Source organism: Notothenia rossii (assembly GCF_949606895.1).
Source record: "Notothenia rossii genome assembly, chromosome: 2".
Classification (NCBI taxonomy): Eukaryota; Metazoa; Chordata; class Actinopteri; order Perciformes; family Nototheniidae; genus Notothenia; species Notothenia rossii.
The window spans coordinates 26,915,558-26,932,567 of record NC_136904.1 but is presented as its reverse complement, the minus strand read 5'-3'; the positions used below and the strand labels follow the sequence as shown (position 1 = coordinate 26,932,567).

Sequence of the window (17,010 nt, the reverse complement as noted above, 5' to 3'; positions counted from 1 at the left end):
ATATGATGTTTGTCAAATTAAAAGAAAATTTGCAAGTCAAAAAAATAAAAAATGTGTCGTAAAATTGTGAAGTTACAATTTTTTTTATGTGAAACCGCTCAGTGAACTACAGGTCTCTGGTCTCGCACAATACGCGTCACCATCACAAAGATGGCTGTCACGTTAGTCAATTTCACCTGTTTCTTTCAGAATGAGGCGAAAAAGTATAAAACGAGGTGAAAATCACTACAAGTCTGGGCATGTTGAGAGCTGTACATACACGAAAGGGAGCGGTTCTGTAAGAGCCAGCATGCGGGACCGGCTTTACAAGGTTTCAGTGAGTAATATGAGTGCAATGTTTAAGGTTAATGTCAGCTAGCTAACAAGGTACACTAACGTGTTTTGTTTTAGCAACTAGTTTTCTCCTTAAGAACTTTGTGGTGTCTGTGTATGCTGTGGATAACATTAGTGTTCACAAGAACAAGATACACTCCCGTGTTTTGTTTTAGTTGCTCTTCAGATTGAAGCGGACAGTTCTATATCGACTATATGTGTGATCTCCTTTTTACATCTCGTTGTGTCATTTGAGTTTATTTGCTGTGTGTAGATTCAAGGATTTTGGTTATCTTGTCCAGGGATGCAAACTTGTCACCTTTCGGCGAAATTCTCCGTTTTGAATCCAAAATAGGTCGTTTTTGTGATTCCTGTAGATCTGCAATAAAAATATTTTTGGGGTATGGGAGGGGGTCTGGGACCCGGATTAATGTGCGGCCGCGAGCTTTTTTTATATATATTATAATGAAGCGCGAGCTGTGTGCTCGAGTCTTCCTGCCTGTCGGCTCTGCTCATGATGTATAATAAGCCTCTGCTGCTCGGCGATGATGGTCTAGCTTCAGCAGCTACATTACCTACGGTGCGTTCGTTAATATTAACTGTGCGTCCGGAGTCACTGTGGCACAGACTGGACCGCTGGTGAACAGCTGTTAGAACGGGCCGTTCAGGTGTTCACAGTAGAGCTCCCTGTCGGAGCGGCAGAGCGTGATGTGCACTGAAAAGTATTTTTTTCCCGTCGCAATATTATCGTTGAGCTAGCTAACTAGCATACATTGTCACTATCTGCTAACGTTAGCTTTAGCCTTCGTTTTCTAATCGTTTTTTTCATAGGCTATAAACAGAGGTGGTATAAGTATATATCTTGTAATTGATTAAAATTAGAAGTACTAAGTTCTTGTACTTGAGTAAAAGTAGAAGTACCAGAGTGTAGGAATACTCTGTTACAGTAAAAGTTCTGCATTCCAAATGTTCCTCAAGTAAAAGTAGAAAAGTATTATTATCAAAATATAGTGAAAGTAACGACAGTAAAAGTAGTCATTTTGCAGATTGGTCCATTTCAGAATAATATGATATGTTTTATAATGATTGATCATGAAAGTGTTCTCAAAGCTGGTAAAGGTGCAGCTAGTCTGAATGACTTTGTATACTGCAGGGTAGCTTTTGGATTTACTCCAGGTGGAACTAAAGTCTGATTTAACACTTGATTATATTTCACATCATTCATCCACATCTGTAAAGTAACTAAAGGTATTACATACATGTAGTGGAGTAAAAGTACACCATTTACCTCTGAACTGTAGTGGAGTAGAAGTACAAAGTAGCAAAACATTGAAATACTTAAGTAAAGTACAAGTATCTCAAAATTGTGCCCAAGTATAGTACTTGTTGAGTTTATGAACTTAGTTACTTTACACCAGTGGCTATAAAGATAGAAAGACTAAGCCTTGCACAGAGGCCTGAACATACATTTTCAAGATGCTCAACAGTGCTGCCAAAATTATAAACTGACTGCTACACAATTAAAATAAATGCTTTTTATATATTTCTATTAGATGTGACTCTATGGCGTTTCTGTTAATATTAACACTGCTGCTTTAGTTGTTCTGACTGCTAAAATCCTCTGTTATTCCTCATTTTAAAGCCGATATTCTGTGGGGTCAGGGGGCTCGGATCCTTGTCACCTTTTTCATACCTGATGAGTTTGCATCCCTGTTGTCAATTTGTTTGGTTATCTAGGCACAGCTGTGTGTGACTCCCTCTGGTACACTGGTATGTGTTTTCCTAATGTAGAGAGCATTGATTAATTAATAAACTACACACCTGACTCTAGATCCTGACCAAATCCTTATTTTTTGATCAAATGTTTTTCAAAAAAATGTATTGTATATTATATAACAGCTGCAAATCACAGACCGGAGTCTCTGCTACTGTGGACCACGAAGGAGGGGATCATCATCCCCATCCCCAAAGACCCTGCATGGCATGGAAATCTCCTCCTCCTGGAACAATTCTACACCCAGCATATGCTCCCTGTGTTGGCCAGTAGACAGGAGGACATTTAAATAAACATACTCTTAACACCCTCGGACTCTGCGTTGTGTTTCGTATGTGTGATGGGGTGTTATGCAGAGGGGAGGAAAACAGGACACAGCAGATTGGGATTGTGGTGGAGATGCTGAGCAGTTTAATTGTTGCGTGTAATTATTATTATACTGCGTGCTTCTTAGTTATTCCATCTTTTGCTGTAACATGGATCTGTATGTAACTCTATATTTACTTGTTATCTACCACACTTCCTTCTACATCATACACCATCATTATACATGGTGTATATAGGATATGTATTTATTTGTATACATATCTGTAAATTGTATAATTTTATTTTTCGTATTTGGGATTTCTCTTTTGTCCACTCAAATACACTTGGCCCTTTCTCTTTTCCATGTGGAAAAATGGCAGCTGCATATTCTGCTTTTCTCATCTGCTCCCTGTCTGCTCATCTACGATGATAAAATTATATAATTAATTACTAATAATCATTTAAACCTGTTATTACCAATATTTCACAAATTCTTCATGTAAACTTAAGAGCACAGCTGTATGTTGAGTATGTCAGCTTTGCTTGGTTCATCTTACTGGGGGGGGGGGGGGGCTGCTACATGGATGTTGGTGCAGTCCACAATAATTTTTGCAGCTGAAGGCAGAATGAATTTATTATTGACTCAGAATGAAGCACAACTTCATGTCATACAATACATTGACTTTATTTGTAATTGTGTAAAAAAGTTAGAGCATTGATTAGCAAGCAGGACCTGGCAGGAACAGAGAATGGTGATGGATGGAGCTGGGAAGAGAGAAGAATAAAGAAAACAGATCAACTTTATCGGATATTAAAAATTCAATTTCAAAACAAGTTGCCGCTCCTACAGTTTTCTAGTATGTAAAGATGATTTCACATGACCAATGCAAAATATCCCACTCAATACATGTGTCTCTGAGGGGTGCATTGTGCCTTTGATGTATATAAATAATATACCATAACCAAATACTATTACGTACAGTGGAAATCAGGTTACCAGAGCAGGTCAGACCTGTGTGCATGTTCCTCAGGGTCTCAGCAGTTACAGGTGAGGTAAAGAAAATAAAAGAGAAAAAGGTCAGTAACAACACTTTAAAGTAACAACACTGAATAATTATCTCTTTTAATAATTTTCTCTCAGTAATCACTCAACTACTGTCTTTCCAACAAACAGATTGACTCACTCTCACTATCATCACAATGAAACACGTCCAGAAGAATGTCATGCAAAGCTGCCTGCCTTCCTTCCTTCAAATCTCCCTGAACTGCCTGATCTTTTAATGGTCAATGTTAACCATTTGTGCAGATAGCATTAAGTAGAAAAGATCGCTGATACTAATGTGGCGTTAGCCTACCTCCCGCCCCCTTAGCACCTGGTGGAGGGGGCGATAGGCTACTCTTCAAATGTTTCACAACATACTTACCATCATGACTACTCTTACTGTTTAACATTTTGGTTTACTTCATGTTAAGGCTAATACAAATGACAAGGCTAAGTAATGTAATATAATGCTAACTAACATGCTCGCTACTAGCTAGGTAGCTAACTTGACTATGTTCCATGCAAAACATGTATATTACCTGATATGTTTGGTCCAACGACTCCTGGTCCTTTCATCAGACGGGAAGCGATAGAACGAGCAAGTGGTATGATCTCTTTTGTGATTACAACCTCGTAGAAAGCACACAGGCATCTTGTAAAAGTGAATTTATTGGAGCAATCTCTTATATTTATTGGAGGGAATAAATCAGTCTTCTTCTTCCTCTTTGCTTTGCGAGTCACAACCAGTCTTGGAGCATTATCGCCTATGACATCACTTACGCGACCCAGAATGCATTTGGGATTTGTAGTCTTTCTAGTTGCGTATTATTCATAGTCTTATATTTCAGCATTTTTACGACAAACTGTGACTTTTTTTGCATGGAAATGATTGTTTAAGATTGACAAACATCATATGTGTCATTCGTGGCACAATTCAAACGGGATCAAAAGATAACTTTTCTCTCTCCATTGACTTCAATGTATAATTTTCCGCTTCCGGGGTCCCATGGAGGCTCCCGGAAGGGGAGGGACTTCGCCTCTATTAGCCAGCATGTGTAGTTCTGGGGGGTGGGGGCTGGACCCATTCGAGTCCAGTTTTGGATCGTCTGCCGTGGTTTCATTCCATTTCAAAGAGCTGTTTGACGCTCGGCGTAACCTTGGCGCACTGCCACTCCAACATCCAATCACAGAGCTTGAGGACTAATCACGGGGTTTGTCAAGCAAAGCGGATGTTGTAGTCCCCAACGATTGGTGAGGATTATGGGTAGTGTAGTGTCTTCGGCCATCCTAAACTCCGAAAAAACTATTTGTTTCTCCGAATCGAACGTTAAAAACACAAAAGCATTGTACACAATTTAAACCAATCAATATTGTGTAATTAACAAGGATAAACTGATGTTTTTTAGTGGATGAGTAATGCATATATCGCTGTATAATCATTTGAAAGTGAGGGGAATACTTCCGGTTTTATTATGAAAACTTTGAGACCGGAAATACTGTTTTCACCCCGTGAGGGTTGACCAAGCCCCCAGGAAGTGCGCCGGACTCTGAGGAAAATATTCGTTGTGGCCAAATGGCGGTACTACACTTCCGTATCAGTCGCTGGGCCCGGAAATACTTTTTCCCATTGACTTACATTGGGAAAGAGACGTCTGTAAATCGTTGGATAATTTATTTTGAACTAAATAAACTACCCAGTATGAACATTTGTATAGAGAGAGTTATTTTCCTCAGCATTATGAACGTGGATCCAACCCACGGGACCGCGCCGCCTGGCACGTTCATGTGACGTGTTCCGTACTACATGAGTTTTACCTTTACTCATTTACTCAAAAAGAATTTTAATGGCCAAACTATTCTACAATTTAGGATTTTCCAGAGAGGGTTATTTTTGAATATACAACCCACCAGCGTTTGCAGTCAACAGGAGCATATGCCCATATGCTGCAAATTGTTGTTTCTTACCACAAGAGGTGCTAAACTTTAAAACGTGACTATAGGTCTTCATAAGCTGCTGAACAATCAACCTATTTGGTCGTTTTTTGGAAGAGGACAGGCTGAAAAAAGCAGTCTGATTTATTTATATAATAATAATAATAATAATAATAATAATAATAATAGTTAAATGCATGCAAGAAGCATTGTCAAAGTTGTAGATGGTTAAAGGTGGAACCAATTAAAACGGCTGAATCTACAGAGTAACAGCTGTCAAATGTAGTGGAGTGTAAATTGGAAATACTCATTTAAAGTACAGGTTACTTTCCATCACTCTTTATATGTACATTAATAATTGCTGTTCGTTCTCAAATGTAATATTTGTGCTATAATCTTTTGGACAATCTTAAAGTCATCTGAGGTAAACAATGTGCTCCCTATATTAAAGAAAGCGGTGTTTGCATCGTCAGCAGCCACTCAATGAATGCTTAATGTGAGAAGCTCCTCAGTACTTGTGCTGATGCTACACAAACATTCAGGACTCAGGAGGCCCAGTTTGGCTCCAATAGTACAGAGTACTTTGGCCTGAAGCGAAATGTGTTACTTTTCTCATTAACACTCGATAAAGGAAGCGCGCAGAGCGACAGGACCTTTCTGTCCCTGCATTGTGCTCTTTAATTTACTGTCCAAGGTCACAGCAGGATACATTAATTCATAGAAAAAGAATACCAATAGCAAGTCTTAAGAATCTAAGTATGTTGAGTATCTATGGGTACGTTTTTGAGGACACTTAGATCTGCTAAAGACATTCAATTAAAGGTGGGTTATGTAATTCATTTCAGAAACACTTTTTGTTATATTCCATGGAATGCTCTTAACATCCCGATAGCAATGAATATATGAAATGCTTTGACAATAAATACATAAAAAAATGTCATCTGTGGAAGCCGTAGCGCTTTAACCTCTTAAAAAGCAAGACCAATCATTTTAGCCGCGGCCCGGCTAAAATAACTGGATGGCCTACCTGCCGGTCGGCCTTCCATCTGTGCACACATTTATCTCGTGCCCTCATTGGTCATGTGCGTAAGTGTGTGTTGGAGGAGGGGTTCAGTAAGGAAGTCTGAAGGAAGAGGCAGATTTTTTCGGGTTGTGTAATTTTAAATTCTAGCGCGATCGAGGTGGTTTCTCCAAAATTACATACCTCACCTTTAAGTCTAAAGATAAACCACGAACAGACATTTCCTTCTCCGTGTACATCTTCATGATTAAAGTGAGTGCCTGTGCAAGGCCACACCTTTGCGGCTTCTCTGTGAGAGCACTGCCCCCATGTGGTGAGATGGAGTAGTAAAAGTGTCAGCAGGCACAGGAGCAACAAGGACTTGTGACTCAGATTGTATTCTCATTATTATGTTTCATTCATATAGATGGATGGCAAAGTAAAGGAAAAAAAACGTGTCCCCTAAAAGTATTGGATTCTTCGTAATGATATTTCCTCATGCCTTTGTTGGAGTAGGCCTATCTGTATTTGTGTTCAGAAATAACGTAATTTCCTTGATTTTTTGTTTATATGTAGGCCTATGTCTATTATAGACTTTAAACTGATAAATCAAGATGAAATAATGTATTAGCTTTTTTTGGATACTGTTTGGTCAATATGAATATTTTGCTGATACATTTATTTATTTTTACTTTTTTCAAACATATTTCCTTTACTGTTGAGTATAGTGTGTTTAATCAGGTCATAACCCTGTAACCATTAAATTGGTCATTTTGGATTTCAGAAGACCAAGTTGATAAGACACTGATATAAAACACACAGCTGTGAATTATTACTCAACAGATGTATTCATGGACAGTAATTAGGTTAAATTAGGTATGTTATGTTCGATTTTACACATGATTATATTTCAGGGGGAATTATTTTTAAAGTATATTATAATTTTACATAAACTCATAAACTTCAATTCAACTTAAAAATAAGATATGCTGTTTCATTGTAGATTTTTTTTACAACAGTTTTACAAAATAGGAGGGAAATTAGACCTACTAAATATTATTACCTGGAAATAATACACACAAATAGCTTGGAGTTAAAGAAGTGAATGTATGTTCTTTAAATATTATTGCTGTTGACCTCTCAAGGTCACATTACTGTTGCTTTCGGGGAAATCGATCTCTAACCTCTGGGACAGAAACGTGAAGAACATGCACAAGTGGCTTAAACCTGCATCATTTCTAAAGCCCAGAAGGGGATACAAAATCTGCTTTACCTGTGAACTAGCTGTTCAAAGTTAGCTAAACCAGCCATTGCAAACCAGAGCTGTTTGAATCAGTTGTGTGTGAGTAGCTAAATGTGCTATGTCATTGGGTGTAAATCACGCCCGACCTGCATTCTCTTGAACGATGCTGATACTGTTCCTCAGAGCATATTTCTAACCCCTCCCGACCACACCCATGAGTAATGCTGCAGTGTGTGGTCGGGTGGGGTCAGTAGTGTAACAGTCCTGAAACAACCTGAGAGGGCAGTGAAGCTTCGTCTTTCAACCCCGTGTTAACAGATTTGTTAAATGTAGTGTTGTGATTAGGCCATAAATGGTCACACCAATTTAAAAAAAGCAACGCTTTGAGATAACTATACAACGAAAAAAGGTGAGGGTTGAGACTTTTTTCACAATATTCCTAGAAATTCTTGTCACTTGACCTTGTTTTCTATCTTCTTGGCTCCCCAAGTTCGAAGCGCTCTGCACTTGACTGTGTTTACCCTGTGGCCACATAATGTCTTACTGATTTACATATTAACTAACCGACTCCAAACCAAGCCAAACAGGCTTTTTTCTTTCAGCTGTGAACCTGTGATGCTGCTCTGAGTGCAGCTCTGCTCCTCTGAGAGAGCTGAATGAGATCCCATGGTGCTCTGCTGCACTACAGTAATAGGTCATGGCACTGAGCTGTTGTGATTGAAACTAACAACAAAACAAGTTGGATTACTGGAATAGTTTTGGATTGAAGCACAGCCAAAGGTTTTGAGATGTCTTTGGTGTTACAAAATCAGAGTTTGAACTAAGGATTAGCAACATGCTTTTAGAAGAGTTTGAATTAACTGATGAGGGTTAAGCATTTCATTCTAATTTAGGTTTTTTTATCAAACGAGATAAAGCATTAACTTCACTTTTATCTTTAAAATTTGAAAAATTTGTTTTCATTGCTTCAGAGTTTGAACAAGATAGACGGGGAGGTCTGCAGGGCGTGACGGCTGCTGTTGGCATGTGTGGGCAGACTTGACACAGCAGTTTAACCAGGAGAGGAGCAAGAAAGTGCCTGAAAGGAAAGCTGTTGACTTATCATCCAGACCAATTCACACCCTTCAGTCACATTGTAAGGCTTTATCTGGACTGGTTGAAGCTCAGACAGCACTTGTTAGGTTCAGCTCCTCGACTGAGTTTCTGGCAGGAAAATGGTTGAAAATATCATCGCCAGTTGCCAAAAGTTAATGCAAAATCACAGCTCTGAAATCCTTTTTATCCATCCCGCCTAACTGGGTTGCCTGTCATCTCTTCGTGTGAGGATCATGCAATAACATTATGGAGAGCTTTGTTTAAGAAACAACATTCCTACTGTAAATGGTCATCTCAAGATGTGATCTAGAAGAACTTGACTTCTACTTATAGAATGGTCTTGTTTGTGTGTGTGTGTTTGTGTGTGTGTGTGTGTGTGTGTGTGTGTGTGTGTGTGTGTGTGTGTGTGTGTGTGTGTGTGTGTGTGTGTGTGTGTGTGTGTGTGTGTGTGTGTGTGTGTGTGTGTGTGTGTGTGTGTGTGTGTGTGTGTGTGTGTGTGTGTGTGTGTGTGTGTGTGTGTGTGTGTGTGTGTGTGTGTGTGTGTGTGTGTGTGTGTGTATACATGCCTTTCTGTATGTGAGCCTACACCTGTGTGCACATACCCTTTACCTCTAGAGAGGCAGCAGGAGGGGGAGGAGTGGCACAGGTATACTGGATATTCTCGCTGGGTTTGAAAAGGGAGGGCAGCATGGCAACACACACCTTTAAAGACAGAAACACGCGCCTCCACTGGCCTCACTACTGCTCTCACTCTGACAGCAGCAACAGGAATAATCATGTTCAGCCTCATCAAATTACCGCGAGTCTTCACCATCAATCAAGTGCCCAAAGTAAGTTCATCTTCATTTTATCTTTACTGAACATGTATGACACTTTGGCTTACACACACTGTGACTCATTTCAGGTTAAGGTTGGTAGGTAGACTTAAATAACATTAAGTCACAGAAAGAAAACTGTCATACCTTTATTTACAACTTGTTTTTATTTCTAAAATCTTATTGATAAGTTTTACCTGTGAATGCAGGTTAAAGTTTAACATCTGCCAAAATAAGGTAAATAAGTATTCTTAAATCAGCTTTTCTAGCGTTTTAAGCTCATGACCCCCGGTGAAACAAATCAATGTCTTCTCACCAAAGTTTAGAGAGTGATTTCTCCTTCCCAGATTGTTTGATTTGCAAGATATTTATGAACCATAAAAGGTTCAAGTTAATTGGTTATAGAATAAATATATATAAATACATTTCCTTAAAAGAAAATGTGTTTATGTATATATATATATATATATATTCTATACCTTTAGTCACCTTATGACCCGTCATTTTTATCTTTGGGGGGATCCCATAGCCCGCTCCCAAACTTGCAACACTTGATCCACTAAGCATCACCTGATCTTGTGTATTTGCAATGTCTTTGGAGATTTCTTCTGTGTCCAGAGCAGGAGAAATGTATATTGTAATAAACTTGTCAAACTGGCTGCAGACTAAACTAAACGTTTTCTCTCTAAAGGTTTTCCACGAGGACGGCATCGTCTCTGGATACCGACACCCCCGCAGCTCAGCCACTGACTGCATCCTGAGCCTCTTCCAGCTGACCAATGAGACGCTCAACATCTGGACCCACTTTCTACCCACCTGGTACAGATGACAATTATTCTTTCCTTGCTGCAATGCATTGCAATTATAAATCTCATAAACATGTGTTTGGGAGACACACATGTGACACACCTGCATGTACTGTTTTTTTTCCTTTTCAGCTGTTGTGAAGTGGCTTAATTTATGTAAGAGGTTACCAATCATCAACCAAGAACAATCTTAATCCCAGAGAGGAAAAGTGTTATCCCAAAAAGTCAACTCCCTACAGAAGAGTTAGTAAATTAAAACATCTTTCAAAAATCCTTAGTGACTTTGAATTTCAGTTGGGAGAGTTTTCTTTGTCCTGCTTCGTGTTGAAAGGAATCTTGTTCAGCTTGTAGGTAAGGAAATATTGCCGAATCTCATTGTGTGGTTTTATAGTTCAGTTCTGGCACATTGCCATCTGAAGACTACCAAAACCATTTGTACAGCTCATACCCACAGTTACAGTATCTGTCTGCTCGGCATTCATAGTGTATGTCAGTGAATACATTCCGGCGAATATTTATTACATAAATGAACTCTTCAAGTCGTTAAATGGATGCCGGGAGAGCAGCAGACTTGACATACTTCAGTAATAAAGCAGTTGGACATGGTAGCAACAGCTTCAAGTAATATGAGAAGGATTATACATGAAGACAGTGTTTAAGGTCATCCATCCCAGCAACATGTGGGTGCAACAGACCTCCTGTGGTGCTTTCTAGTGTTTGTGCAAATGTACTCTCATAGTACAGCTGCATTCATACAGTTTATTTATTCTTTAATCAATTCATAATTCTACTTACGCTTCCTGTTGGGAATTTCCCCCTCATCAAATTAGACATCTCCAGGAAGCCTTGTTTTTACTAGTTTAAGGAAAGTTACAGTGGATGTCTGTTTGAAAAAAAAAGGACTGACTTTATTGTAAGTGTACACATCGAACAAAGACATTTTCTGTGCAGCTCCTGGAAAAGGAACATTCAATATTCCATACAATCACAAACACACGCACACACACACACACACACACACACACACACACACACACACACACACACACACACACACACACACACACACACACACACACACACACACACACACACACACACACACACACACACACACACACACACACACACACACACACAGTTATTGCAGACTTCCTTTAGTTCACAGCTTTAGTTATGTGTTATGTAAAGGTATCACAATCTTTGTGACCCTTGTATGATCAACTTTCATGTTACCCATACAAAACAGTTAGCGTTTATGCAAGGTTACATTTTAATCTAAGATTACACAATACCTGCTTCTAAAATGTATTAAACTCAAGAAGACTTTGCAGTTGTTTTCTCAGCTTCTTAATTTGTACCTAAGATGCAACCCCTTCAGGTGAAGACAGGGAAGTTAAAAAGTGGCAGGAAGAAGAAGGAAAGGGGCTGAAGCTATTAAGTGCAAGAATGAGGATCATTTTATTTGTCTGTCGACTCCACATCTCAACACATTTGAGCTCCATTAAAGCAACACGTCAGCTGCTCAGCTTCCTCCCTCAGCTTAGCATCTCCTCTCTTTTTGACAAGAGTGAAAGTAAAATACATGATTTAACACGGGCAATCATTTCATTGTGCATGGCTGTGTGTTTATGTACAGTAGAGTAGGTCTCCTGATGAGGCTACTGCTCCCATGAGCCCTGCTGAACTTCCTCCTGCTGAGATTAGTTGCTTTGACTGTATGGTTGATGGAGAAAGTGTGTGTATGTGTGTGCATGTGTCAGTGTGTGTGTGTGTGGTGTGTAGGGTTGTTGAGCATATGCTGAGGTCACATGGGTGTTTGTTTGTGTCTTGGGGCTCGGTGTACCTACAGGCAAGCCGCTAATGAGCAGATCTGAGCTCGAGGCTTTCATATGAGTTATCTCAATTAGTTAACTGCTCAGTAACGGGGAAACGCACAAATAATGTTGATTTTTTAATGAGACATGTTGAAATAGACACACAAGGCCAACTATAGCTCCTGATAACATTCACTTGGTGTGGTTTGTGTGTTTTCTTTTTTATATCAGTCATGTTTAGATATTCATTCGCTTGTCCTTTTTGTATTGCTGCCAAAAGCTTGACGTTGGATATGATGATAAGGTTTCCAAAAGTGATTTTAAATGACAGAATTACGATAAAGACACACAAAAACTCAGAAATGCACCATCCAATATAATCATCTCGGTGTTATTTGTTTCTCCCCGCAGGTATTTTCTATGGAAGACAGGGACTGTGGTGCTGATACTGACAGCGTGGAAGGACTTCTTCACCTGGCCTCTGGTCATCTTCCTGCTCTCCTGCTGCATTTACCCGCTGGCGTCCAGCTGTGCTCACACCTTCAGCAGCATGTCGGAGCGGGCACGCCACATCTGCTTCTTCTTCGATTATGGAGCCCTTAGTTTCTACAGCCTGGGTAGGTCCACGCACACAATGTTGTTACCTTGATTCAAACTGGTGGGAATAATTGCATTCAGTTTTGCTTAACAGCACAATGCAAGTTTACAATTTCTTACTGTCGTGTGTCCTGCTGCAGGGTCTGCAATCAGCTACTCAGCTTATGTTTTCCCGGACGAGTGGGTGAACAGCCTCTTCCACCAATGCTACGTCCCCATAGCTGTGCTCAACACTGTGGTGTGCACCGGCCTGGCCTGCTACTCCAGGTATGTTGAGAACAGATCCACAAGTTCCCATCAGCAAAAACACGTGGGTTTGCTATCCTGGCTCCAAAATGGTGGAATGAGCTCCCCATTGAAATCAGGACGGCAGAAAGCACACATCTTTGGGCGCAGACTGAAAACTCATCTCTTTCGACTCCACTTCGAGCGATAGAATTACTAACAGAGCACTTATATACTAATAAAGGGCTGGCTTATCTAAAGCCAGTTGAGTAGCACTTGAAATGTTTTAGCTCTATGAAACCTGATGTACTTATATGATTCTGTTTTCTTCAAGTTTGTATTTTGTTAGTGGAACGCACTTATTGTAAGTCACTTTGGATAAAAGCGTCAGCTAAATGTAATGTAATCAGTAAATTCACACAGAGAAAAATCCATCTAAATGTTTTCTATCAGAACAAAAGTTTAACATGATAATGAGCCTGCATTTTCCTGACAAAAAGCTAACATCAGTTATCCCCAATTTTAAGTCGCAGAGCTTAGCGTTTGTTTGTCTGAATGGTAAATTACTGAAGGCTTGTAAAGGAAGGGGTGAGTGGGGGTATTCAATTGTTTACAATGCAACGCTAAATCCTGTTAAATCCTGCCAAATCCTGTACACTGTCCCTTTAATTAAAAGTAGCAATAGTACAGTGTAGTAATACTTACTTTTGATCTTGCATTAATAATCTGAATATGCAAAGTAATGTGTTCCTAAAGGTATCAAATAAATGCAGTGTAGTAAAAATAAAACACTTTTACAATGAGTGGAGAAGATATATAAGTAATCAGAAAATCTAAAGTTGTATATTGTACCAATTTTTTACTTAAGTATTTTGCTCTTCACCACTGTCCTATTGTATGGCATAACTGGTTTCAGATATTTGTGAATTTCTGTGTGAGATAAATCCCACCATACCTCGGTTGGCATAAAAAGCAAGACTGAGTGAATGGTTTTCATCAAGATCAAGAATTATTTTATCATACAATGAAACTGGGAAATCAAAACGTTGTGGGACTTTCTCACCCATTCAGTATCAATACAACACTGTTTCCCCTCTATACTCAACAACCATTGTCACATTCTCCGCACTGTTATCTTTTCTCTGAATTATTGTTCTCTCAGTATAGCTAATTTATTGTTCTTTCACTCATCTCTCCCCGCTGCTAAGGCTTGGCTTACCATTTCTGCAATATAATCATGACATCGTAAAGAGGTAAAGACAATGCATTTGGCAAGAATTCTGCTCATCCTATAGTTTCACTATTCCATCTTAATGTATGTTGATTGAGCATGTTGATTTAACACGTGTGAGTATTGACATGTCTTGAGATGAACTTCATCGCAGAGACATTGTTGAGTTTCATGAGTTACTCTCTGGGTGTAACCCTATCGTGACTATAGAGACAAACCCTAAACTGATTCCCCAATTGTATTTTATTTCCAGTTGGGCCGATTGGCGTGGCAGAACATGTTTTTTAGCGGGTTGCACTGACTGTGTAATTAAGAACAAATTATTCAATTTTTTTCAGATTTCCTGTGAGTCCAAAGTTCAGCAAATACCTCCGTGTTGTTGCCTTTGCCTACCCCTACCTGTTTGACAACATTCCTCTGTTCTACAGGGTACGTGCACATCTCTTTACCTCACACATGTGTCTTTACAAAAGACAAACCTGAAAGGATTTGTGTCTCTAAAGTGTCAGAGATAAAACTCATATTTAACAAAGTGGTTAATCTTTAACTGGAATGACATTTTCGCTAAACATTAAGGAGCTACATTTTTTTCATTCAGGGTAGATCATTGACTCTAGTGCTCAATGCTTACACTTTCATATAATGTTATGATATGATATTAATCCAGTCTTACAGTGAACAAGTTAACATTCTATTTTTTCAGCATTGAGACAGGAGGCACAGTTTTATTGTTAAAGATTCATTTATTGTCGTAGTACAACACAGGGTTTAGAGTTGTTTAACGTTTCCAGTAAGGACTCAGGATGCTTGCCATTGCTTCTTGGAAAACGCTAACACGAACTTAGATAGAGAGTTTTACCTTCTTAAGTGTCTAGATACCTTTCATACATTTCCTATTTATTCTGATCAGCCTGAGGTTTACTTGTGAGGAAGTGTGGTACTCAAGTGCTACATTTCAATCAGTTTCATGGGAGAGAGAACTAGCAGCTACTTTTTAAGAGTTTATGCCTCATGGTGAAGAAAATAGTAATAATGGATGTAACACTTTAATTTGTTCTGTGTGTTTTTTATTTACAGGTTTTTCTGTGTGTAGGAGAGGGCTGTGCAGACAATGACACAAACATCCTCCACTGCAAACACATCACCTTGGCTTTCCTCACAGGCTTTCTGTTTGCCACACATTTACCTGAGCGCCTGGCACCTGGCAGCTTCGACTACATAGGTACAAGGAGCAGCTATTGATGTCATAAGCTTTGGTTTCTTTTCCCAGTGTGACAAACACCTACAGAGAATTACCACATACGTCTGCTATTCCCCTCAGCACTAAAATTAGATCTTCCTTATTTGAAAGAAGTTCTCAAAGCCAATTAGGAAAAATGTAAAGAAACTTTGAACAGTAAATTGATTATATCAATACGTTTATAAAAATGATTATGTTCTAAACCTGCAGCATTATTCAACAAAATAGAAAATGATACGGAAGGTTAATTTCCTAAACTTGAGGGCTTGAATGTACTGCTACTGTTTTTCACTTTGACATGTCAGTGTGCTGCTTTAAAGACAACTCGACTGCTCCCTCTGCAGGTCACAGCCATCAACTCTTCCATGTGTGCGGTATCCTCGGCACACACTTCCAGATGAAGGCCATTGAACAGGACATGATGACACGGCGACCCTGGCTCCTTCAAAATTCCATACCCATCACCTTTTCCAACTCAGTGGGTGCAGGGCTGCTCTGTGTGGTGGTGAATGTGACTATCATCCTCCTCTTCAGTCTACCTCTCCTCTCTGCTCCAGTCTGTAAAGAAAGGCAACATGGTCTAAAGAAAGTATATGCTAAGAGTTGCCCCTGCTGCTGAACCTCTGGCTCCATTAGCAACGGCTAAGGATTCCCAGCACTTCACAACACATGCAGACATAGAGTGCAATAGGGGGACATAAAAACATTTTAAAGAAGACTCCTGAGCAAAGAGGAGCTGATCTGCATTAAAGTTATGGTGGTGTTTGGTCTACAGACATCACTGGGATGATTGCTGTTACATGAGTCAGTAAACTTAAAATGATAACTTGCACAAACTGGAAATTCTCTGTTTAAAAAAATACAAATGTAGGATGTAAACTACACTATGAGGCACTGCTGTATATGTTTATAAGCTATTTGTTGCTCAATACTCTGATTTCCACTCACGTGGAGTATGAAGTGATGGCCAGCATCAAGGAACAGCATCTATGTAAAATAAAAAATGCTAACATCACTGTCAATTTTAAATTGTAGTGCTGCATTTAAAGTGCTTGTGAGTGCATGTATTTGATATATGCACATCATTCGCATAAAACATGAAACGTATTGACAAGGGAAGGGAATTTATGAGATGCCTTCAAAGAAGCAGTTTAATGAAGTTAGATTTAAATGACTGTTAATGTATTATATGTAACACAGATTAAATACAGAGTCGTTTATGTCCCTCATATTATGGCTGTTTCTGTCCCTGTATAATTTTGAAACGTGCCACATTGTGCCTTAATGATGAAAAACTGAAAAGTATTTATGTGCAATATTATTTATTATTGTTTTTCAAATAAACATTTTACCAAAAATGCCTTTCGTTTTTCTTTTTTAAAGAAACACTCAACGTTGTCATGAAAAACAATCTTTAAACTATCTTTACATCTCCCTCTCATTCATTTGATCTTCTTTGTTATGGTTCTTATGTGATGTTCTTGTTTTTTTTTTGGATTGAAATTGCTGTTGCATATATACGTATTTGGCGTTAAAATTATATTTTTTCTATATCTTCAACTGAAATATAAAATT

The 17,010-nt window shown here is 39.0% G+C and overlaps 1 protein-coding gene across 2 annotated transcripts; it reads left to right on the top strand.

The window, feature by feature from the left end:
* Window positions 1-9,458: 9,458 nt before the first annotated feature.
* On the top strand, window positions 9,459-16,787 carry LOC307030569 (membrane progestin receptor gamma-B-like). Of its 2 annotated transcripts, XM_079667071.1 has the most exons (8): window positions 9,459-9,534; window positions 10,211-10,338; window positions 12,554-12,759; window positions 12,880-13,006; window positions 14,173-14,217; window positions 14,534-14,624; window positions 15,273-15,417; window positions 15,780-16,787. In XM_079667071.1, the coding sequence occupies exons 1-8, from the start codon at window positions 9,481-9,483 to the stop codon at window positions 16,052-16,054; spliced, it is 1,071 nt and encodes a 356-aa protein (XP_079523197.1). In that variant the 5' UTR covers window positions 9,459-9,480; the 3' UTR covers window positions 16,055-16,787. The 2 variants fall into 2 exon arrangements, with proteins under 2 accessions (XP_079523197.1, XP_079523198.1); XM_079667072.1 differs by lacking the exon at window positions 14,173-14,217.
* Window positions 16,788-17,010: the final 223 nt, after the last annotated feature.

What these genes read in the sequence shown, in the direction of transcription:
- LOC307030569 (XM_079667071.1), top strand. Translation starts at nt 9,481, where the DNA reads ATGTTCAGCCTCATCAAATTACCGCGAGTCTTCACCATCAATCAAGTG. An exon ending in CCATCAATCAAGTGCCCAAA is followed by an intron (nt 9,535 to 10,210) that starts GTAAGTTCATCT and finishes TTCTCTCTAAAG; the next exon opens with GTTTTCCACGAGGACGGCAT. An exon ending in GGCCTGGCCTGCTACTCCAG is followed by an intron (nt 13,007 to 14,172) that starts GTATGTTGAGAA and finishes CCCGCTGCTAAG; the next exon opens with GCTTGGCTTACCATTTCTGC.